The sequence below is a fragment of the Macaca thibetana genome, chromosome X (genome assembly GCF_024542745.1).
Source record: "Macaca thibetana thibetana isolate TM-01 chromosome X, ASM2454274v1, whole genome shotgun sequence".
Classification (NCBI taxonomy): domain Eukaryota; kingdom Metazoa; phylum Chordata; class Mammalia; order Primates; family Cercopithecidae; genus Macaca; species Macaca thibetana.
In genome coordinates this window covers 31,507,193-31,533,398 of record NC_065598.1, presented here as the reverse complement: position 1 = coordinate 31,533,398, position 26,206 = coordinate 31,507,193, and the positions used below count along the sequence as shown (strand labels likewise).

At 35.6% G+C, this 26,206-nt stretch overlaps 1 protein-coding gene across 15 annotated transcripts in view; it reads left to right on the top strand.

Moving 5' to 3' along the window:
• The window catches only part of DMD (dystrophin), a 2,269,491-nt gene that overhangs the window by 1,629,590 nt on the left and 613,695 nt on the right, over positions 1-26,206 (top strand). For all 15 annotated transcript variants that reach the window (XM_050777140.1, XM_050777144.1, XM_050777148.1 and 12 more), the window contains one exon: positions 8,540-8,657. In XM_050777140.1, the coding sequence (XP_050633097.1) occupies positions 8,540-8,657 (118 nt within the window). The remainder of the gene's footprint in view (positions 1-8,539; positions 8,658-26,206) is intronic.

Below are 26,206 nucleotides of genomic sequence, written 5' to 3'. Positions count from 1 at the left end.
CAACTGTATACTGCTTCCACTATGTCTACCTAAGGTTATTTGCCATTATTTGTAAAGAATTCTAGACTCTAGCCAACCCATTTGAGGCTTTAGTTTACATCCATGCCTTTGCTCATGTCTGTAATGTTCTTCTCATTCTCTAGCCAAATCTTCCAAAGTTCAGCTGTAGTGTCGTACTTCATATGAAGTCTTTGCTGAGAATTCCCATATGTGGTCATTTCCTTCACTGATTTGTTTCAATAGTTGTTGTCATTATTATTATTATTATTTTGATACTGTTGCTGGATACTTTCTCAGATCCAATCTCTAACGTGTTGTTCTACCCTAGGAGGCTGACAAATATGGCAGCAGCATTGGGCTTGCTTCTCTGTTGGCTTGGTCCTTCTGTTGGGAGGCATCAGCAGATCAATGGATGAGGGGAGAGTGAGTCGAGGGATGGCTAGGTTCCTTTACTCACAGCCCCAGCTCTTGTCAAGAGGTCCTCTCCCTGCAGCTACTTCTCAGATTCTACTAACTAGACCCTCCCCTTAGCCTTTCAGGCCTTGAGGAGGAAAGCCTCCTCATCCCAGTTTGAATGAACTATTTATTGCAAGAACCATGACTGATTCAGAATATAATCTGTCCTTGAATAAAATAATTTCCCCTTTTGTATTCTCATTTCATATCCCTGTCCTTTTATTCATTCCTATATTGTATCATACTATCATATAGCTACTTTGTATTATACTATGACATAAGTACCTTGTAAGTATAACATGCTATATTATAGTTCTTAAGTGTGTGGGCTTTGGGGCCAACTTACCTATGTTAGAAGTTCTGCCACATATTAACATGTGATCCTAGACAAATTGTTTAACTTCTTTTCCATTCATTTTCTTTACTGGTAAAATAGGGACAATATTAGTACCCACCTCACAGAGTATTATGATAATTACATTGACTAATAGTTTTTATTTAAAACTTTTTTGTTCTTACTATGAAATGGGAAATGTTCTAAACACCTTACAAATATTAACTCTATTAATTCTCATAATGAATCTGAGAGGTAGAGACTCAGTATCTCCATTTCACAGTGCTGGAAATGATACAGACAGCATTTAAGTAACATAGTGAAAATAGTAAACCTAATAGGTGGCAGCCAGTATGCAAATTCAGAAAGCCTGACTCCAGAGTTCATTCTTTTAACCAGTATGCAGTGATAGACTCTTTTGGCGTATGGTATGCACTCAATAAATAACTATTGTTGTTGTTATTGGTATTACTTCCCATTGTATTATTACACAAAAAATAATTGTTTATCAGTATTTTTTTACTAGATTATAAGTTCCTTGAAAAAAGAAGACAAGTTTTACTTGTCTGTGTGTACTAGCTGAGTGCTTGGCAAATAGTTGCAGTTGAGTAAATGTTTCTAAAACAAATTATCAATTGTTTCTTGCTTATTTCCCAAGTCCATCCTAGCCTTGGAAACAACTAATACTTAGCTAAACCTAGAGATGTCATTTGAGATTTCAGCAGCCATCATTGTTGCTGAAGCCACAGGATCTCCTTTTTATCTCCAATTTCTTCCTCAGATGATTCACCACTTACACTTTGTAGTTTCCCTACTTCATTTTTCCTATAGTGACTTTTGTTCTCCAATAACCATTGATAGTGATGAGAGTCCTACCTTGGAACCACTTCTAACTGTCCTGTTCTGCTTTCCCTGAGGCCAGATTTCCCCCTAAATACATTTTTTAGCTTCATAACTGCTCCTTCCAGAAATTTGAGATGCATTTTCAGGAATTAAGCAAGATGAATTTGATTGACATCATTTAATTTGTGTTTAAATGTGTTCTTTCCATCAACAATTAACCAGTGTTTCAGCCAAGATACATAACTTTTATTCTCCACTAACCTTAGGGTTGAGGTCACAATCAGGTATGTAATTTGTGGAGCCCAGTGAAAAATGAAAACACAGGACCCTTGGTTGAAAAAATTATTAAGAATTTCAAGATGGCAACAGTAGAGCATGAAACCAAGTATGAATCCCTTCTAATGCAGATCCTTGTGTAACTAACTGCACAAATTATACGTTCAAGAATCTGGTCCTGGTTGAGGTCTCTGTCTACCCAGGGCACTTCTCACTCAGAGAGGTAGAATAATCTTAACTTTCTGTCTTCCATCGTCTGGAAATTTGCCCCAAAGTTCGTTTTGCCATGTCTTTCAGCAAACCTAGTTGTTGTTACCTGTAAAGGATTCCTGGTGGCTTGCTTTAGTTTCCTACAGTTCTTGAGCTACATGTGTTGAATGGAACTCCACCATTACCATGTAACACGTCTGAATACTCTTATTTTCCTCCAGTTAAATTCTGCGGTCCTCGGAAATAATGGTCATGCACCTGCCTTAGTGATTTCTAAATAGAGGTAGTATGTAAAAATACATATTTACTTGAATTGCATCTTAAGAGGCCAGCCCGTGGGAGGCATGAAGAAACCTATGTTACTAATTAATATTCAATAATTGACAGTTACACATTCAGATAGTAGTGTCATGGAACCATCATGTTACATGGACCTGAAGAGTTGATGAGAGGTTTAGGGTCTAGGAGGACAAAAGTGAGTGTATTAGTCAAGACCTGAGGTTATATGTACCCAGACAGGATAAAATGGGACAATATTTTATTAGTGGAAATATCTGTGTGAAAGAAAATAAGGAGGAAGCCAGGGAAGGTGCAAGAGACGTTAGATGAAGACGCAATTCTGACCCTGCAAGGAAAAGAGAGGGAGAGAAGGCTAGGTGGAAGCATCCCAGTGTGCAGTCTAGTGGAAGGAAATTTTGGCGAAGCTGTTGGGAAGTCATTGAGGCAGAGCCAGGCAAAGGAGTCCCATGTCTCCCAAGGAAGGCTCTCTGCCTTAGTATTCCCACCACACCCAATCATTGGTGAGGAGCAGTCTGTGAGAAGCTTGGCTTTGGAGCAATGCAATCATGGATTTCAAAATGCAGTAACAGGAGTCCTCAGTCAGTTAAGACCCAATAATAGAAGGCCTGCATATTCTCATGGTGGCCACTTGGGTATGAGGAGCAGTGGTGTTTAAAACTATTTTGTATAATTTAAATAAAGAAAAGCTGAGGACTACTTAAGCTTGATTCCTTCAGAAGACTGTCTTTGGCCTTTATATTTCATGTGATATCTCTGCCATGTGCTCTGATAACTCTCCGTGTTTCCCCTACCATAATACCTCAGATTATTGCAACTGCTTTTTCGTCGCCTGTCATCACTCCTAGTTTGTTTTCTCTTTGAGAACAGGAATTATTTTCTCCTTCACTGCTACAGCCCCTGCACCTAGCTCAATGAGTTACACAACTGAAGCACTTAAAAAATTGCTGTAACTCAAACTTGGGGGATATTCTACAAAATACCTGGCCTCTATTGGTCAAAACTATCACTGTTACAAAGTTCAAAGAAAGGCAAATAACTATTTCAACTTAAAAGAGACTAAGGAGATACGACAACTAAAAGCATGAGCCTGGACCAGACAAGGAAATAAAAATATAACTATACAGCTCATTAATGGGTTAATTGTCATACTCTGAATATAGAATATAGATAAGATTATGGTACTAAAGCCATGCTAAATTTCCTGACTTTGAAACTGAGCTGAGGTTATTTAAGAGAATGTCTTTGCTATTAAGAAATAAAACCTAAAGTATTTAAGGGTAAAGGGATATGATATCTCCAAATTATTCTCAAATGATTCAGAAAAAAAAATATATATATAAAATATTACATAATACAGTTATATATCTGAGAGAATGATAAAATGATAAATGATTTAAAATAATGTGGCAAAATGTTAACAAATGGTGAATCTGGGTAAGGGGTACATGGGAGTTCTTTATCTTGCAAATATTCTGCAAGCTTGAAATTATGTAAAAATAAAATGTATCTTATAAAGTATTTATGCAGTGAATAAAGAACAAAAAAGGGATAACTGCAGTTAGAAGATGTTTATGAAGTTGGTTATGAAGATTCTTAAGAAGTTACCAATGGAGGTGCTGGTAGAACATTCAAAAAAGAAGTAAGGAAGGTTGGCCAAGTAGGAAAATATCAATATCCAAGCCAGTATAAAATGGAAATGAGAAGTGAGGAAGTAAGTGGAAGACAATAAGGATGGTTTTCAATTTGGCCACTCTATTTGGAGAGACATCCAAATGCAAGAATAGAAGCCAGAAGAAGATGCTCAGTGAGATGGTTGAAAGCTAGACAGATTACTAGCATCCCCACCAGTAAAACCCTTTCAGTAACTAGAAAGGCTGCAATTTAGTACCTCCCTGACTTCTATGCTTATATTTTCCTCAATACATAAAATGGTTCCATAAACTCTTTTACATTCTGAATTCTTAATATTAATTTTTTGAACTTGTAAATAAAGTAGCATCAGTTCTGCATTGTTACATTTCAGCTTAATTCATATTTACTGAAAATGGGAACATTTGAAAAATCATGGGCATTTATGCTATGTAGATTGATTTTTATAGAAAAATATAAAAATACGACAAGGTTGATTTTTAAAGTCTTTTCTTAGACATATAAGTACTAAATATTCAACTCAACATAGAATTTTTTTTGTTTTGTTTTGTTTTTTGAGATGGAGTCTCGCTCTATAGCCTAGGCTGGAGTGCAGTGACACGATCTCGGCTCACTGTGAGCTCCGCCTCCCGGGTTCACGCCATTCTCCTGCCTCAGCCTCCCAAGCAGCTGGGACCACAGGTGCCCGCCACCACGCCTGGCTAATTTTTTGTATTTTTAGTAGAGATGGGGTTTCACCATGTTGCCCAGGATGGTCTCGATCTCCTGACCTCGTGATCTGCCCGACTCAGCCTCCCAAAGTGCTGGGATTACAGGCATGAGCCACCACGCCCGGTAGCATATAGAGTTTTTATTTGAGTATTATTTAGGTGGGATTCCATTTTAATAAATATAATAACAAATTGTAATTTTGTCTAAAAGCCTAAAATGCCCTAGTTATAATATGTATGGTTTCACTGTTTAACTTCCTATTTCATAGGGTTGCTATTTATAACCACTTCACTCAACTCTGGGGGGATTAAAGATTAAAAACTTCTGATTCACTTTGTATTTGAAGAATTTTTTTTTCCTCCATCTTTGCTCAGCTAGTGGAATCCATGATGAATTCTCATCTCCAAGGGGTAAGCTGTTTTTAGTAAAGCCCAGTAGCTGACTTATGACTCCTTAGAAATAGCATTGATTCCTTCCTTCTCCTGTGTTTTGTCTCTTCTAGAATGATAGAATCCATGTAGACACAATCAATTATCATGCTTAGGTACTGGTAAGCATGTAATGATTTTAGTTTTGTTCACTTAAGTTATTTGTGTAACAACTATCTGGGATCATATCAGAGAAATAAATAAGCACAATTAGCATTCTACTTGTTTGTTATGACTAAAGCTAGGTTGAGAAAACAGAAAAGAACCAGAGGTCATATGAGGATGAAGATAATACTAGGAACAGCATGTTTGGGAGAGTAACATCTGATAGGGGTAGCAGATTGTGGGTAGAGAATAGAATTTGGTAGATGGGTATTTTGGAGGCAAGTAGTTTGAGTAATGATTAGATCTAAGGTGTTTTCTCATCTGTGCGTGGCTGGAAGGAATGGAGATGAAGGTGAGTTTATTTGAGAAGTTCTGGAATTATAAAACTAAGTTGTGAAGTCAAAGAAATTATAGTAGCAAGTAAATAGAATACACTAAAAAGGAAACCAAATGAAAAATAATCATTACTCTCACTATATGTTTGTGTTCTTATTAGCAAGAAATTATTTTAACCACTGTTTTTATAGTGTCTTAATGAAAAAATACTGAAGTGAAGTGTAGCCATATTAAATCCCTCTCTTTATTTCTAGAAAGGGAATCAAAGGAGAAAATTCCCATTCTGCTATACTAAAAGACCACTAAGTAAAGAGCCTATTAGTGTATGATAAATCCCATAGCAATGTACATTATTATTTTACAGCTTCTTTGTTGAAATGAATGTTTGTATGTGTTGACCAAAGAGTGGGATAAAAAGTTGAAATTTTGTTTTGAAATATTTTAGAAATGCATAGTTGTATTGCAGTTGTGAATCTCCTTAGATTTTTAAGGAGGCTGCTTCAAAGGATGTCATTAATAATCTTCTCAGGTGCTTACAAAGCATGTGTCTGTCAGCAGAATTAGAGAATCACCCAACTAGAGAACAGGTTTCACAATACCCTGAGACCCATTTTGTTCATTAGAGAGGAAAATGGCTTGTTTTGAGTCTAAGTTGACATGCTTGCTAATTTCAGCAGTAAAAGTTGTTCATTATGGTTAGGTTTAATTTAGAAACTGGTAAGGTTCAGATTAAAGTTGATCAAGTTACTTTTACAACACATTTCTTAAATGAACTTTGAAATCTTAAAAGAAGGAAAAAAAGTATAGCAAACATTGAGTAATGTATCTAAAACTAAGAAGCAAAAAAATCTGGTTATTTGAGGGTGAATTAATATCAAATCAAAGAACAACAACCCAATAAAGATCATCTTTGTTATATAAAAATTTCCAAGTATCAAAAAACACAATTTTTCATTTAAGATATACACTATACTGAATATATTTGTCCACTGCCACATGCATAGTGCCTAGAATAGTACCTAGTGCTTAAAAATATTTATTAAAATCAATGGATGAGTAAATGAATTAATGTATTTTGCCAGCTCTGTGTATTTAAAGTTCTTTGTTAACTTTGAGGTGAAAATTTGACTTCATCTGAGGTTTCTGGGTAAGTCCGTTTTAAAAATTCTATTGAACATATTCAAACATTTTAGGGTAGGCAATTCCAAAGCAACCTTTCAGCTTCCCATGTCACAGATGACCAGAGTTTCACATTGTAACACTGGAAAACATCTTATTTCATAAAATCTATCTGCTACTATATGGTTCCCACTTTAAAATTTGTTCAGTACTCTCCAACTGACTTATGCCACTTACTTCAATAGCTGTCTTTGGCAGTTTGTTCCATATTTCAAACACTCTTTTGTATAAAGAAATCATAAAAGTTAGAAACCTGAAAATTGGATTTTTCTTCTGAGCAATCACAGCTTACAAATATGGAAAATTTGTTAAAAGTTAGCCCCTCCAATTTTTCAATACAGAGAGGAGAAAGTGCCTGGAGTAGATGTACAATGTTTGGATAAGTTTGTTGCATTATTTTACTATTACTGAAAGCAATTGAGTTTAAACCACAAAGCCTGTCTCCCTACCTCTTCACAAAAGAAGCACTACGTAATGATCAAAATTTGGCCTTTCCAAAACCAAAAATGATTAGAAAATCAGCAGGAGTCAAAGAACAGAGTAAATAACTAAGTTTCATATAAGTTTCAGATGCATTGCTATCTACCACTTTCATCTCTTCATCTTCATTGGCTTCATGTGGTAGAACATCATATTTAAAATTATACAAACTTGCTGGCTTGTTTACTAGTGTGGTTGTTATAAGAAAAAAAACGAGAAAATGTAGATAAAACATCTGTCACGTATTTCTTACAAACTAACAGTAAATATTACCTTTATTTTCCCCAATTAAAATAAAATTTATTGAGTTTTAGAACCAGAGTTAGTCAGATGCCTTTTTTTCATCAATTTCCTCATAAATATCTCTGCGATTTTGGTCCTTAAATCCAGAGAGACTAAGATAACAGAGAAAATAGACACTGAAGAAAGGGAAGAATATCTTAATGATTTACATTACTACCTATAAATTAAAAATTGTTGACTTTGTTATATTTGTATTTTTATTTAAAATAGTGCTATATTAGAGTCATTTATAATACAGGGAAATAGGAATACTAACCTCTAATCTGATGCTCTCCAAACCTGCCTAAATCATAAAAGTTAATTAGATAATTTATTTAAAATGCAAGATTTGCAACCCTTTCCACTACATATTCGTTAGTTCTGGGGTGAGGCAAAAAGGTTTGGTGATTCTTATGGACAGGCAGCTTAGGAGAAAAGCTGATTTAGCTCATCTACTTCGCCTTTTCGTTTGACAGGTGAGGAATCTCAGGGTACAGTGAAGTTAAATAAGTAATATCTCTTAAATCGGTTGTGTGCTTTTTCTGTTTTTAAAATAAATATACCTTAATTTTGACATCACACAGAATGATATTATAAGTATAAACAGCTATCTATCTTTTAAATACATTGTCGTAATTCAGAATAACATTTCTTACTCAAGGCACTCTTACAGTGGTTTAAGTAATCCGAGGTACTCTGGAATGACTCCATTTGAGCCTTTAAATAAAGAAGAAAATCTATAATCAAGATTTTCTTTGAAATTTTTTTGATATCTAAGAATGAAACATATTTCCTGTTAAATTGTTTTCTATAAACCCTTACACGGTAACATCTTTTTTATTTCTAAAAGTGTTTTGGCTGGTCTTACAACTGTACTTTACTTTGTATTATGTAAAAGGAATACACAACACTGAAGAACCCCGATACTAAGCGGTATTTGTTCTTACAGGCAACAGTGCAGGATTTGGAACAGAGGCGCCCCCAGTTGGAAGAACTCATTACTGCTGCCCAAAATTTGAAAAACAAGACCAGCAATCAAGAGGCTAGAACAATCATTACGGATCGAAGTAAGTTTTCTAACAAGCATGGGACACTCAAAGCAAGATGCATGCCAAGTTTCAATAACAACTTAAGTTCATATACTCCCCTCACATTTATAAACATAATGTGAAATAATTGTAAATGATAACAATTGTGCTGAGATTTTCAGTCCATAATGTTACCTTTTAATAACTGAATGTAATTCCATTGAATAGAAGAAATACATTTTTAAATCAATTCAGGGCTTATATAGTTGCAAAGCATGCAGTGATGGGTGTGATGACCACAGTGTGACAGAACATTTGTTCTTTAGTTGTCATCTGGGCTGGCATCCCTGGAGATGCCAGTCTCTCCCTCATATCCTTGGTTGTTGGTCTAAGCAGGCAGTGACTTCTTCCTGGGCCACCTTTCATTCCCGTCTGCAGTGACTTTCAGATCTGGATATGTCTCTGCTACTTTGATGCCCCCATTTTGTAATATCAAAAATCATCGTACTGTACCTTATGCCATACTAGGGTGGGCAGGAACTTTGGTAAGACCCATCTGACTAGATGCTGTGCATATTCTTTTCTTCCGACATACACTCCTATGTGTTTAATGGGGAGAGTGATTCACAGTGATTGTGTGTTGTGTCAGTGGGTTTCCATGGGGTCAGGAAGAGTGATAGAAGACGGAGTTGGGGAAACTCGCCACCCGGTTTCCCTCAGAGATTCTCCTCAGAAATGAGGTCCAGGTCAGCTCTGCTTTCAGGTTCTCTCAGATCTCTCTGGGTTTCCTCACTTCTCTCTACCTTCCTTCCCTCCAGGGACACACACTGGCATTGAATTTTCTTGCTTCCTCCGCAATATCCCCTCATTTTCCTTCCTACAACCTGAGGAATCCTTTGTAGTGCAGGAAGGAGGAAAACCTTTCAGCCATCTTTTTTTTCTGTCTTTGAAATCTTTTGTCTTTTACCAGGCCTAGATTTTTGAAACTCAGAAACCATAAGAATCTATGTCTTCATAATTTATATTCTCCTATGTTAACCCTTCCCCAGGGAAATGACTAGTTGTCAATATGTTGGGGAAAGTTAAAGAGTAACCAGAGTAAAAGGTTAATATTTTAAAATATTGTTAGTCATACTTCCACATATTGGGTAAATACTTATTGATAATAGCTAGTATTTATTCAGTACCTCATAAGCAGTGTGTGCACGTGTGTGTGTTTCTGTGTGTTTGTGTGTACAAAATCTTTACAGAATCTTGTGAGCTATATTTTATCCCCATTTTACAGATGAGAAAACAGGTTCCAAGATCAGTTATTCAAATTGCTGAAGTTTACAAAACAAGCAAAGAACAGAGCTTGGAATTTGTAAATGTCTCTTTCAGGCTTGAAAATCTGCGCTCTTTCTAGTATGTTTACCATTTCCCATCTTGTTTTGTTGCTTTTGTTAATGACCTTAATCATTGGACTAAGACTAAATACTTCTTTTGTCTGCAATTATGTATGTTTTGATTCACTTCCTAAAGACATGTCTTCTTTCAGTTGTAGGGATTGCTAATTAACATAGTCTGCTCTTGGTTTTGAAAGTTTAACTCTTCATTGTTCCTTAAACAATGACAGTGGATGTATACTAATGTATTATTTTACTAACACTAGCCACTATAACAGGTAATCTCCCAAATCTTGGAGGCTTACTGCAGTAGAAATTTACTTCTTATTTTAGTGCAGTCCAAAATAAGCAGCCCTCTTTGAAGTCATTCAGGAACCCAAACTCTTTCTATCTTTTGTGTTCAGAGCGTAAGACTCATACGCATTTAATGGGCAGATGAAGAAAGTATTACTCATGAAAATTTGTCATGAGCCAGGCCTGGAAATGGTGTGTGTTAATTTTGTTCATAGTCTGTTGGATGGACCTTGTCACATGGTCACACCTGACTGCGAGGGAAGTATGGAAATAGTGTACACTGTTGAGCCTAGGAAGAGGAACAGATTTGGTAAGAAATTAGTCAACCTCTGCATAGCTAATTTGAACAAGGAAGAATGCACTTATATTCTATAAGTTTGTGTAAATTATAGGATGTCATATGTATAAATTGCAAGGCAAGAGCAAAATTGCCTTGTAATGACCAACATAGATAGCTGTACAATTGATTTAGCAGAGCATTCCTCCACCATACTGGAGCCTTGAGGGTTCTCCAACAGGTTGCAACACACTGACCCAAAAGAGTGAATCTTAGGAGTGATTTACTCAATATGAGACTGAATTCCCATTACACAGATAAGTGATCAGTTTCTTGCCTGAGAAATATGGAAATTTGGCAATGATGTTTATGCAAATCTGAACATACTATACAGAGAGTCATTTGTTGTTTTACTAATGAAAAATAACTTCAATTTTTTCCCTAAGAGGAAAATAACATGAATGTATTATACAGTATTTGTTCAACATTGTCTGAACATTTTCCATTATCCCCTGCATTTTTTTGATATTGCATTGACTTTTTCATGATAGAGATTAAAATTGAATGACCAGAGGGCAAGTTTGTATCTCTCTGCCAATATTCAGTGATTTGAATAGTTCTTCTTTTCTAAGCTTTTGTATTTTAGGAATGAATACCTTTATGAATATTGGCAGCATAGTGGAAAGACTCTAATCCAAATGGTCCAAGCAAGCATTTTCTTAAAAGCAAGTGTCTGAGACATGTCATATTGCTTATTAAGAGCCTAAGCTGGAATCTTAGTTCCAAATATGCCTGGAGCCTCTAAATGATACCAGGATATTCTGACAAGATATGTTTGTCTAAACAATGTCATTTGCAGCCCTGCTACACTTCGGTTTATCTCTCCATTTGAAATCTATAAAATGGGATGGAAATTCAATACTCATAAACTTTCAATCGTGTTCAAAATAGAAATTTTCTTAGTAAAGATTTGGTTTTCAGGGAAAGGACAGAAATAAAATACTTGCTCATAAAATTGTGTTTTCTCTTTTGATAATTTTGGTCTTCCTTTTTATTGCCATGAAACTTCTAGAAATACTCAAAAAGAAATCAGCTAAATAAAGAAAAAATAGTTAATATATGTATGTAATACTATGTTGAAACATTTTTCTTTGGTAAATCCCATTTCATAACTCTGAACAGTTGGGAAAATCTATACATAGTTATTGCAGTCTATCAAGAGAAAAGTTCGGTACAAAGCTATTTCTGTCTACTAGAAATATTCACGTTAAAATTCAAGTAATTGGGTGTTCAAGCCACCACCATGTTTTACTATATGAAACTATTACCATGGTATCTGTTGTATTCAGGTAATTATATTGATGCAAATCATGAGGTAATCATCTAGGTAAGAGAATACATTTTATTTAAATGCGATCAAATGAAAAATTCTCCCTCTTTCTAATGTTCAAATTGCTCATTTTTCTTTAACTCTTTGGTTTCTGAATTTGTCAATCATTGCTGGTCATTTTCTTCTGCAAAAGGGCTGGATCAGGGAACCAAAAGCAGGTAAGATTAGAAGAATTTAAATTTTCTTCCTTGGAGGCATCTGAATTACATGAAACTCTTGTTCATGTCTGTTAATACTGCAAAGCATAATACCATAATACCTTGCATAGCACTGAAGAGGATTTGGAAAGAAAGAACGGCTTCCTTTTATCATTCTGTTTATTTCACAAATAATATTGGTGAATGCCATTCCTGTAACATTTGGATTTAAGAGCCTTGTTTCTGTAGCTTCTCCCTCTGTGACCCCCACCACTACCATTTCAGGGTTACACAACAATAGCATGCATTACTTTAAAAGGCAGCCTGCCTAGACTGGCCACTTGTTAGTTTTGTAACCTTGAACAAATGGCTAATCTCAGTAAACTATATGCTCTTAGTTTCCTTCTCTGTAAAATAGGCTCACTTATAGCTATCTCATGGGTCGGGAGGATTAGATGAAATAATTAATGTAGAACAGTGAGATCAGAGTCGTAGTAAAAGCTCAGTGAATGTTGGCATTTGTTATTTTAACTATAATCTATTGGGGTGTTTTGAATGTTTAGTGCAAAATATTTAATGAGCTTTTTGGTAGCTGTTTAGTTATTTCACCCCACCCCCCACCACCCCAAAAAGAGAGATTTAAAAGGCAGACAGGAGAAAGTTGCTTTGGAAAAGATGGAATAAGATATATAAATAGAATTAAACAAATATTCGGGAAAGCCTTTTGTGGGAAATACTGCAAAATGTTTATGATTCTCTATAAATTTAGTAGGTAGATATTACTATTCTCATTTTAGAGACAGAAAACTGAGACTCAGAGAGCTTACGTAACCTGTCTAGGGTCTTAGGAAGATGACAAGTGAGGAAGTAGAATTCAAGCCCATGTCTATATGATTTTAAAGCCTGACACATCAAATGGAAAAGGCTGATTAGTCAAAAAAATAGGAAGATATATTTATCTGACAACTTAAAATATTAGGACTAACCTCAGGTTATTATAGTCTTGATATACATTTTTTGCTGTTCCTATTTATACTTTTGACTTCTACGTATTTGAGTGTCTAACCAAAGGATTGTCTTTTGCACGTGTTGGAGATATACAGACTAGGGGACCCCAGTGATCTATTAGCTGTGTAACCTTAGCCAAGTTAATTCTCTTTCCTAAACTGTGGTTCTTTCATCTGTCATGTGGAGCTAATAATAGTACTTATGCTGGTAGGGTGATTAAGAAAGTAAAATTACTGGTGTTTCTAAAGTAAATATGTGGCACATATTAGATGCTCATTAAATGGTACATATTGTTATGATGAGATGGATTTGGTACAGAGAGAACTGGGGATGGGAGAATATGAAGGGTGTATAATGTGGCCTTTTAAACCAAGGGAAGGACTTCTGAAACAGAATTCCAAGTTTTAAGAGGGAGTTGTTCATTTTGGAATTATTTTTTCAGCTAAGGATTTTTCAACCCAGTCCAGAATTCTTAGAGAAATTTAGTGATAGCTTATAAATTTTAAGAAAAGGAGTTCACATTATATTGCATAAAGAATGGGTATATAGGGCCATAGAAGGGGAGAATGTTCTTCTGTATGAGAATTTAAAAAAAAAAATCTCTCACATGATTTTTGAATTAACTGACAGTTTTATAGCAGCTTTATCAACCCATCATTCATTGCTGCAACCAAATGTATAAAATCCTTCATGGCGAAATAAAAAGGCTCTGTTCTCCACATTTTTATGAAATCTCTGTTGCTAATGAAATGCCAGCCAATATCTTCCTCTCAGGTATTGTCTATTAGAGAGTTGCTTATTTCAGAAGAAGTGGAGTCAACCATATAAATTTCCTTCTTTTGACATCTAGCACCTGCTGTCAACCTGTTATAGCTACAAGCAGCTCTCAAAATTTACATCCACTAGGATGCCGCTGGCAACCAAAGAGTTCAGTTCAGTTCAGCAAACATTTGAATGCTTACTCTGTGCTATCTAACATCATAGATGGTAGAGGGGATACAAGAAAAAAGTTAGATTCAGCGCCTTTGTCTTTAAAGAGCTCACAATCAAATGTGGGTACTTGGACAAGTATATTTAGGCAAGGCAGTTTAGGATAGGTCCTTCAGTAGAGCAGTATTACAAAATGTTGAGAGAAAACTAGAGGAGGAGTTTTAAATGAGAGCTTAGTGGAATGCTTCCAGGAGGAGGCTGAATTTGACCTGCTCATGAATAAGACTTTGAAAAGCAGAAGGAAGCTGGAGAGGGAAGGGTATTTCAGGAATTGATGACGAGAGAGTATGTAATTAAACCTGTTAACAGTGGGGTGGAAGAGGAATATCAGCATGGGAGTGTGTGTGTGTGTGTGTGTGTGTGTGTGTGTGTGTGTGTGTGTAGGTGGGTGTGTTGTGGAGGATAAGGGAGTAAATGAAGTCAGTGAGACCAGTTAGGCAAGAGAGCCCAAGCTGGAGCAGTGACCATGGAGTAAAAAGAAAAGTGAAATTGAGACATAAGGTGGAGCTAGAATTAACAGGATTGATTGCATGTATGAAAGTGTCAATCTAAGAGAAGGCCTGCCTCTAAGAGTTGGAGATTGAGTTCTTTAGAAGATTAATGTCATAACCAGAGACAAACTCAGGACAAGGAATTGATTATGGGAGACAAAGTAATATGCTTAACATGAAGCTAGATGACCATACTGAGATTTTAAAGAAATGGTTGAAAACAAAGAGATTGCAGGAGTGATGTTACTTTTGGACATGAATTTGAAAGTTACCTGGAGTGGCCGAGCTTGCACAGAGAAAGGGTACCTGGTGCAAAGAAAAGTGAACCTAGGAAAAAGCCTAGAGGTTGGTTTACATTTAAGGAATTTGAGAAGAGGTAGCACCACCCACCCCCACACAGCCCCCAACCCTGCCAACTTACAATATAGGTGCATTTAGACACACACTGAATAATACTTTTTTTTTTTTTTTTTTTTTTTGAGACAGAGTCCCGCTCCATTGCCCAGACTGGAGTGCAGTGGTGCCATCTTCGCTCACTGCAACTCCACCTCCCAGATTCAAGTGATTATCTTGCCTCATCCTCCCGAGTAGCTGGGATTACAGGCTCCCACCACCATGCCCAGCTAATTTTTTTTGTATTTTTAGTAGAGATGTGGTTTCATCATGTTGACCAGACTGGTCTCAAACTCTTGACTTCAGGTGATCCACCTGCCTCCCAGAATGCTGGGATTACAGACCTGAGCCACCATGCCCGGCCTGAATAATGAATTTATAGGTGCCACGCTGTATGGTTTCCTTTTTCTGCTGCTGTACAACCATTCAAGTAACATAAGTTTCATCCTGGTTCTTAATGATACTATAAATAAAGTACAGAAACTCTAGCTGAAGGTTAAAGATTGTTGTGTTTAGGCAGATCAGGTTTCTGAGGCAGCCATCAGTATACCAGGGAAAGTAGCCATTACTATTTGCCTTGTAGGTCTAATGAATGCTTTAGCTTTTTATTTTTTATATGTCTAAGTTACTCTAAAAATTCTTATGGAAGAATAAAGAGATAGTGAAAGACAATCTTATGAGAAATTTTAACAAGAATTGAAATACAGGCCGGGCACGGTGGCTCACTCCTGTAATCCCAGCACTTTGGGAGGCTGAAACGATGGATCACCTGAGGTCAGGAGTTTGAAACCAGCCTGGCTGACATGGTGAAACCCCATCTCTACTAAAAATATTAAAAAATTAGCCAGGCGTGGTGGCGGGCACCTGTAATCCCAGCTACTCGGGAGGTCGAGTCAGGAGAACTGCTTGAACCCGGGAGGTGGAGGTTGCACTGAGCTGAGATCACGCCATTGCACTGTAGCCTGGGCAACAAGAGTGAAACTCCGTCTTAAATAAATAATAAATAATAAAAAAGAAATGCAACAAACTTTTTGTATCAAATAAATTTTGGTGCACAAGCATCACAAATGACGTAATATATCTGTCCCACATCCTTTAGCAAAACAGGATTGTTAAAATTCTTACAGCTAAATATTATGTGGTGAAGTTCTTCCTGTTGAATAATTAAGTGGATTAAAATATCATATTTCCTTTCTGTCATTAGAAATATACTGTGCATTAATCAGTCCTTGTGCCTGAGAACATTTATCTAGGTTATCATCATCTGAAAACTCACAGTCCAATATTTCACCTGTATTATCAATTTCACCATTATCATTAGAGTTTAGAATGCTGCTTTCTGTCTCTTTGCATCTATCTTCTGTTGTATCTAATAATTTGTGTGTGTGTGTGTATATATATATAGAGAGAGAAAGAGAGATAGAGAGAGATTGGTAGTAATACTAATATATATAATAATATTGTATATATACACACACATACAGAGAGAGAGATTGATTTTAAGCCATTAACTCATATGACTGTGGGAGCTGAAAAGTCAAAAATCTGTAGGACAGCCTGGCAGGATGGAGACCAAGGGAAGAGTTGATGTTGCAATCTTGAGTCCAAAGGTAATCTGAAAGCCAAATTCCTTCCTTTTCTGGGGACTTCAGTCTTTTCTCTTAAGGACTTCAAAATTGATTGGAGAAGGCCCACTCACATGATGGAGGGTAATCTGCTTTACTCAAAGTCTGCCGATTGAAATGTTAATCACTTCTAAAAAATACCTTCACAGCAACATCTAGATTGGTGTTTGACCAAACAGCTGGGAACCATAGCCTAGCCCAGTTAACACATACAATTAATCATCATCAACCATCATCATGAGGTTCATAATGTCATGTGTTTCTTCACATATAAATCTCATGGTTCTTTTATTTTCTAGTAGTACCTAGTTAATAAGGTACCTGGAAATATATGTTAAATAATAGAAATGGTCTTTAATATCTTAATAAATTTCAGAGTTCTATCAGAGTAATTATAACTTGTATATAAAAACTTACATATAAAAAACAAGTATGTTTTTTCTTCCTATAAGTCATGTTAATACTAATTACCTATCATGAAATGAATGTTTTCCATTTTTCATAAATGTATTTCATTTTTAAATTGTTTAAGAGGATTAATATCAAAATATATTTGAATAGGATTTAAAATCCAAATTACCTGTTACAATTATATTTAATTATAAATCTTTCAAGTGAGTTTATAATAGGAAAAATATTTTTTATTAAAGTGATGTACTATAATTATGAACATAAATAGTGTTTTCTAATTATTTATGTCTTAATTATGTTTCTTTTTAAGGGGAAAGATCTGGGTTAACAAATGTTTTCTTCATCCAATTGGAAAATTAAACATAATAAACATAACTATCAAATAAATAAACCAGTTGAAAATAGTTTTTCTTCCTTTTTTGTGATAAAGATGATTATGAGTAAATATATTAAGAAATTTTATACTCAGACAAAGTGAGCTAATAAGACAAATACAAACAGATGCACCCGGAAAGAGATATTCTACATGTTTATAGGCTAGCGTTTTTACCTTATGACTTACTGGGGCATTGCAACTAAAGTCTTGAATTTCTGTTATATTTTGGTAACTGTGGGCATAAATAGGAATATTACTCCTTGGTGGCATCATGCATTTTAGATAAAACTAAGCCACGGGTTCAACATGTGCCATAGACTGTCCCTAAAAAAACGCTCTCAGCTCTCAAGTTACAGAAAATTGTAGGGATTATTATTTTGTACCTACTACTTCTTTCTTTACCAAAATTTACTTATACGTAATTTGAAGCAACAGAACAAATTACTTGCCACCTGTCTTTATTCTGTTGTATTTGTCTTAAGTAAAACATTTATAAAGTAAGTAGGAAGGATTGATAGATTGTGACCTTTCTACCTGAAAAGGGGAAAGCTGAGCTTGTTCTACTTCTGTCAGGAAAGAGTTTGAATAGTTACCTGTTACTGTAAAACAGTCAGTCACCCCAAACTTCGTGTCCTAAAGTGGCAATAATCATTTATTATCACTCATAGGTTCTGTAGGTCAGGATTCATGCATTACTTGGTTGAGGGGTTCTGTCTCACGATCACTCATGAGGTTGCAGTCAGATATCAGTTAGGCTGCAGTCATATGATGGCTTGACTGGGGCTGAAGGATTCACTTTCACAGTGAGTTACTTGTATAGTTTGTGAGTTGGTACTGTCTAGTTGGTTTCTCGCTAAATGAGTTCCTCCATGGGACTACTTGTGTTCTTATGACGTGGTGGCTGGCTTACCCTAGGACAAGCAACCCATGAGTTTTGCCTTGAGTTTTCTGAAACATGATCCCATGTTGCTTTGACTATCCCCATTAGACACTCCCACAAATGCCAATCATACTCTTTGCCCTAAAAATTGCAGACTGCTTGTACATGTCCTTTATCCTACATGTGTACAGGAAACATGTGCAGAATAACATGTGTTCTTGTTTCTTTTAAGAAACTTTATAGCTTCGGGACATGATGATAATTATCTCAGGTCCACTCAGCCTGGCTCCACATGGAAAATACGGGTATTGTAAAGAAAGCTTTTGAGTTTTGAAGGCCTAACAAAAAGACCTAGGAAGCTAATAGTTGGTTATGAGATAATTATAACAATGATGATGAAAACAACTGTGATTATTACTTTTATGTTAGTGAGATAAATACATAAGAATGTCCTTCCTTAATTTCACTCCTTAATTTCCTTAATCCCCATTCTTGACTTCTGGATTAGAGGAAAGCTATACTATCTACCTGATTCCACAAAAAGACTGGACTGAGGAGGGGTAACCATTAGGACTCTTGTTAGTTGAAGGTAATAAACTATATTACTTCAGTGGCTAAAACGAACAGGAGCTTTTTTCTCATATGAAACTAGAAATCAGGAAACAAATGGTTGCTGATGCTGGTTTATCAGTTTGACAGGGTCTACCTTTATCCTGGAGATTCTTTGGTCTTTATTTCTTTAGTAATATAGTAGTAACAGCACTGAATCTAAAATAAGAGCACTTGGTTCAAGCACTGGCTCTGCCCTTAGTGACAGTGGGACCCATGGCAAATTATTTAATCTCTCCAACAGTTTATTTTCTCACCTGTAAAACTGGGCTCCTGATAACTTCCATACCAGTTTGGTGTTAGGATTCAATGAAATGACACATGGAAAAGTCCTTTTCAAATGGCTACTTACTATACAAATATTAATGTCTTAGTAAGCTCCGGCTGCTATAAAATAATGCCATAGACTGGGTGGCTTAAACAATAGGCAGTTGTTTTTCACAGTTCTGGAAGTTGAGAAGTACAAGATCATGGTGCTGACAGATTTGGTTCCTGGTGAGAACCTTCTTCTTGCTGTATCCTCCTATGTTGGGGAGAGAGATACTCTAGTCTCTCTTCTTACTCTTCTTAAAAGGACACTAATCCAGTTATGGAGGCCTCATCCTATGACCTCATCTAACCCTTATTATTTCTCAAAGCCCCCACCTCCAAATATCCATTGGGGGTTAGCACTTCAACATACAAATGGTAGCGGGGTTGGGGGGAATGCCAACATTCAGTCCATAACAATCAGTTGTCCTCATTATTGAGAGTTCCACTAGGCCTTCTCGAGGGTTGGCAATGATAGTGCCCTGCTATGAGAGCAAAAACTTTTCACATCTAGAAAATGGGTGCATGAATATTGGTAACTGTTCTACTGTCTATGCACAGAATTTTTAGAACTTGCTCGAGAAATTTGTCTTTGCTGACAGTGTTGCTTCTCTTGAATTCCAGTCAAGGGCCTTGAATAAAATAGGTTTGCCATCAAGATTCTCTGAATGAATAAATGAAATGCTCTGATATTTTCTTTCAATATTAAGATAAAGCAAAATGTATGCAGAATTTTCTATTTTCAGTGTTTCCAATTACTGCATGGTTTGGCTTATTACTGTCTCTAAGTCTAACCCTGGGTCATAGGAGTAAAGCCATTGGGGGTCCCCTACAAAGGATATGAGGTAGTGATAGAAATAATAAGCCTGACAATTGGAGTCAGATTTTTCTCTTTCATATAGGAACCATGGAACTGTTGCCCTGGGCCACAGCTCGCTCTCAGAAAAACATAGAACTGGTCGAGGAAAGGAAAGGCAGGGAGTCCTTGATTCACTTGTTATCAGAAAATTGCCTGTTCAAACAACAGAATGTTTGAAAAGATAAAATCAAGTCTCAAATGCACAGAATAAGAATGAGGGGAAAGCACCTTTCTCTATAATTAAACAGAAAAGTGTGCCATGAATTGATAAAATCCAATCAACCTGCAAATGTGAACATCAAGTGTAATTGTGCAGAACGATAACGTAATATGAACAGCACAGGAATATATAGGCTCATGTTGACCCTTTAAAACAATGGCACTTTACCTATTCCTCATGAAGGATTTGGTTTAGTCTAATCCCTTGTAGGAACCACTAAGAGGAGAAGGCACAATCCTTTTGGGATGTAAAATGGGGAATTCCTTCTATTATTACAAGAATTTGTAGACTGCTCAGAGTTTTAGGACAGCAGGTTATGTGTCTCTCAATGTTGGGTACCATGCCAAACGTACTTTAAGAGACAGCAATAAATAGAATGTTTTTTTTTCTTAGTGTCTGGCAGGGCAACCAAAATGCCCACGTTTCCCTTCAGTAGCTTGGTATTTTGGTAACTAAAAACATGTTCCAGGGAACTCCAGAATATGAAACATTTCAGACAATTTGAAGCTGTCAAAATTTTCACTTATTTGTGGGACAAATAAAATCTAACTTTATTCAGATTTCAAAATATCTCATAAAAGAATAATACTTTAGATTTGTGCTGTGCTCTACACGAATTGGATGAGGAACTCTTATACATATATAAGTGGATTTTATTTTCACAACAGTCCCTATGGTAGATATTGTCCTATTGTCCTTATTAAATAAATGAAAGAACCAACGATCAAAGGTATTAATATTTTACATAAGGTCACACAGATAGCAGAACCAGGATTTATTCCAACTCCTCTGATTCTAAAAATAGGTGTTAGATGGGTGTTCTTTCCCCAAACCTATGCTGAAAGGAGGCCACATTTGGAGTCAGTTATTGAAAGTTTAAATATATATATATTTTTTAACTTTCATATATATATTATATATAACTGACAGTTTACATATATATGTGTGTGTGTGTATTCTTATATACTCGTGCATATAGTTATAAAGTACATGCTTATATGTCAATTTATATATACTACTGATACATTTATATAAACTGTTTATCAATTTGTGATAGTTTATTTCAATTAAGTTAAAATATATTGGGTATTTATTGACTCATGGGACATAAAATTTCTCAGAGGTATTAATTTCTACACCTTTAAGCAAAATAACGTTTAGCCTGTTTTAGAAAGATAAAAGGCTAACATATGTTTTCTTTTTGTTTGTTTGTTTTGTTTTGTTTTGTTTTTTTGAGATGGAGTTTTGCTCTTGTTGCCCAGGCTAGAGTGCAGTGGTGCGATCTCAGCTTACAGCAACCTCCGCCTCCTGGGTTCAAGCGATTCTCCTGCCTCAGCCTCCTGAGTACCTGGGATCACAGGCACACACCACCATGCCTGACTAATTTTGCATTTTTAGTAGAGACAGAGTTTCTCCATGTTGGTCAGGCTGGTCTCGAACTCCCGACCTCAGGTGATCTGCTCACCTCAGCCTCCCAAAGTGCTGGGATTACAGGCACCAGCCACCACGCCTGACCACTAACATGTTTTTAAAAAATAAACACCATTCGAGTAGGAAAAGTGGGAGAACTGGTGGTTCAGGTGGAGGTATGGAGATGGGAGAGCAAGTCACTTTCTCATGTTGCCACATCTGTAAGTTACAAATGCCAGAGATTAGGAATTTCAACGTTATTGTGTCTCTCTGAGGACATTCTCCATGTAGTATATGTTTTACCTCCCTGATGGACAGGAAGCATCAAACTGTTACTCCTTTATATTTGAATTATTTTAATTCTAACATCTTGTTCTGAAAAGAGCAAGTATGCCATAAATAATTACTGATTGATTGGACTGTCTCACAGGGGAGCTGGCAGCTAGTGTAGGCTACAAGCTGCCATCATCATCTCCATGACCATGAGTCATCACTAGAATTACCCTGAAGAGATTAATAAAATGCCCTGTTTGAAAAGCAAACAAAAAGCCAAAAGAAACCCAAAGCAAACAGACCCAGACTTTGCAATGGTAAGTGAATTTTCAGTCTTAAGGAATTGAGAGTCTTTTTAGTACAATCTCTTATAAAAATATAACAGATTTTAAAAGCACCTCGGTCTGATTCCAGTTCACACACCTCATTCTTGCAGAATACAACATACTAGGCCATTTGAAATGTTCCTCAGTTTACTTTTGGAGGATCTGCTGATTTGAGCAAAATGGAAATGAAATGTATATAGAAAGCTCATACTCTTAGAAAGCTCAATTTTGCAGCTCCCTCCCCAACTGCCAATCTTGAAAGCAGGAATTTGGATTAGGGTTTTTTAAATAAAACTTTCTTTTTCTTACTACCATGTTTTTTGAGAGGGTACAGAGAACTCATTAAAATGTTATGTTATAACTTAAGACAAAATGGGAATGAGAATTTGCATTATATAAACAAAGTGTATGACTAAGTAACCTGTTACATATAAAGTGTATGACTAAGTAATCTGTTGTCCCTAGGAGAAGTAGAGTAAATATCAACATGTGGCAACTAACAGAATGTGTTGTGATCGCTAAAACAGCACATTCATTGACTTTACACTTCGGTAAGTAGGTGATGAATTTTACAAATTTTAGGATTTAACCAGGCTGTCCGTAATACTTTGCATCAGTAAGTACCAAAATCTATAATAGGCACTTGGGAGTTTCTTAATTTAATAATATTAATAATATTTTGTTTATGTTTTGATTTAATTGTATCATTTCATTATTCTTATGTCCTAATTCTAAATATATACATCAACAAGCTGCATGGCCATTCAAAACAGGTAAACTTTAAATATGTTTTTGATGTAGAAATTATGTAACGGTCTTCATCATGAGTGTAGGAGTCAGATTTCCAATTGAAAATTTCATCCTCTAAAATACGTGGCATATGTATACAATTGTCTAGTTCAGCTAAAAAAGTATTGAATACAAAGTTGATTTTTTAAAACCAGAATTGGCATCCTTAAGGAATACAAATAAAGGGAATCTTAAGATAATATAATAATGCTGATTTGAAATGAAAGTTAATAAAATTTTTATTCTATTTTAGTATGCTAAATTGGACAGATCCTTATTTCATTGAAAAATTAGATTCTTCAGTATATCAGTGTACTGTGCTAATAACACAAGAAGATTAAATTATGTCCATATGTAATTTGGTAGAATTAAATTATAAATATAATAAATCCTTCAATATGTGTACAGCAGTGAATATTCCAAATTTCTCTCGCATATAAGTTGTGAACAACTTAAGGATAGGCACCATCCCTTAACGTACCTAGATTAAGAACAGTGCCTAGAAAACAGTCCTTGAATGCTTCCTAAATAAATTTTCACCTTCAAGCTTATGGCAGCAAATTAAACACAGATTAACCCTTTTCTAATAGAGACAGAATAGATGAGACTGATGACTTTTTTTATAAATGTGTAAGTCTACAAATATTTAGTAAGGATCTAATTTACACAAAGAAATCAACCTAGAGTGAGATTATTTTATTCATTTCCCAGAGGCTGTGACTGAATTATATTTGAAACTTGCCCTAATTTTTATACTTAATAATTTGCATTAATATTTAAATGATGTGAAGGAAAAATATAAGTTTAAAATACTGAAAAGTATATTCACACATTCATCAAATGTTGATTATATACTTACAGTGTGCAAGGTATTGGGCTGGGAAGTATGTGGTGTTCCAAGAAAACCATGATACAGCCTCTTTCATTACAGTGTTTATTATTAGGTAGAAAAAGTAAAATTAGTATAATATTAGATACAATATATGTGTCATAGGAGTAATATCAACAATATTTTATGAACAATGTATGAATGATTTTGTTCATTTATCCATTTATTACTCTGTACATCCATCCATTTATTCATTGTTCATTACTTCATTTAATAATGCTTTAGTGACCATTGGAAAAGGGAGATATTTAAAAGTGAGTAAAATGTGAATCATTTTCTAAAGAAGTTGATAATCTAGGGAAAGACAAATGTATACTGACAATAACTTGGATATAAAGCATAAATGAGAGGTACAAGCAAAGAAAAATGAACGTACAAAGGAAAAAAAGATTTGGCTGCATGAGAGCAGGGACTGTGTTTTGTTTCATCATAGATTTTCCAGAACCTAGATCAGTGTTTGGCACAAAGTAGGTTCAGATGAACCTACTTGGTGTTGATTGTCTACTGAAGTAATTGTGGAATATGTCATGGAAGAAGTGGATCAGAGGCTGGATCTTAAAACTGGGAGAAATACATTTCAGCTCCATGAAACCCCAGAAGTGATATTTAACATTAGAAAGCACAAAGTCACACTCTGACAGTGACAGTACTGAGTGAAGGAAGAATTTTCTGCACCCCTTACTTCTTCTTCCACTCCAATTAACCCTTGTTAGGATGAGAAATAGCAGCTGGTGAATGGTAGAGAAGACTAGCAAGACAGAGAGAGGAAGCCCAACATGCCCACTACTCCAGGTAGTAAAGGACCTGCCCACTTCCATCCTCTTCTAATTGAGGGAGAAATCATATATGTGACTTCAGATTGAAGTGTTGATTAATATATTGAGCTGGACAATCTAATTTTAATGTCTCGATATGGCACAGGACTTTCTATTTCCTTAATGATGACCAGAAAAGACATGAAACTTACCCATGTTTTCACCCAAGAACAGAACAGAACAACCTACTTGAACAGATTTAAAGGTAGAACCAAAGGCAGGTAAAGTTGTCTTTATTCTTACATAGCATAAGCCCTGATTATTCATCAATTTATACGTTTTATGAATTTAAGAAAAAAGGAAAAGAAGACTATAAAGGGATTCATATCAGGATACACATGAAGGTAACGTTGTCAGTTTTTTAGTGGAACCAAAATATTACAATCATCACTGAACCAAAATATTACGATCATTACATCATTCACTAGATTAAGTGAATAAAATATATTAAATAAAATTTACAATTAAAGACGTGAGCTTTTCAAAGTGTGTGGTAACCTAGGAGCAATAAGCAGTATAGTTGGAATGTTATCTCTTAAGGATGATCAAAGAGGCTGGCTGTTCAATAGGACAGTGGTATGGTAAAGCAAGCTTGCTACATTGTGGAACTCCAGAGGGCAACATTCTAATTATCTTTAGCTATGGGGCCTGTTCCTATAGGATAACTATAACATTGTAGGTTGACAGAGCCTCCCAAGAAACCACACCAACGATCAATTGTGGCGAGTTACTTCTTTATCCCATCAAAACATCGTGATTGGACCCACAACTGTGCGTACATTTTTTTTGGTGTTTTCTTGCCAGAAGCATATTTACACTTCTTTAATATCCAGTCATATCCTTCCCTTATTTAAAAAGAATTATTCAGAGAATTGCAGTTTTCTGTAATCCTCTCTTCTATGAATTTTAGCAACACTTATACACAGATACTTGATATTCTGGAGAAATATTCTTCAAGGCCATGTGGATTAACAGATTTTCAAATGCCATTATAGTATATGTAAAGTATGTGTAGTCCCCAAAATGCATACTTTAAAATCCTCATAATAGATCTTTTACAGATGAGGAAAATAAGATGTAGAAAGGTTACGTAAAGTAGCTAACAAGTATTCCAAATAATATTGAACTTAAGTCTGACTATTCCAAAATTCCATTCTTAACTCTGATTTCTATATTTGTTTTCCATTCTAAACTGTGTATTGTGATATAAGTTCCTCACTAAGGCTCTCTTTCGGGGTCTTCCTAATACTAAAGTCACTCTTACAGTGAGTATTTTCTTTACACGTGAAATCCAATAGGCAGAAAAAAAAAAAAAACAATTTGGCAATAAATTTTAGGCATTAACCCCATGTCAAGTAATTATCAGAAGGCTGTAATGCTTTGAAACTTCAGAAGTCTGATCTTAAGATAATGGAATGAGGCTTGCATTGTG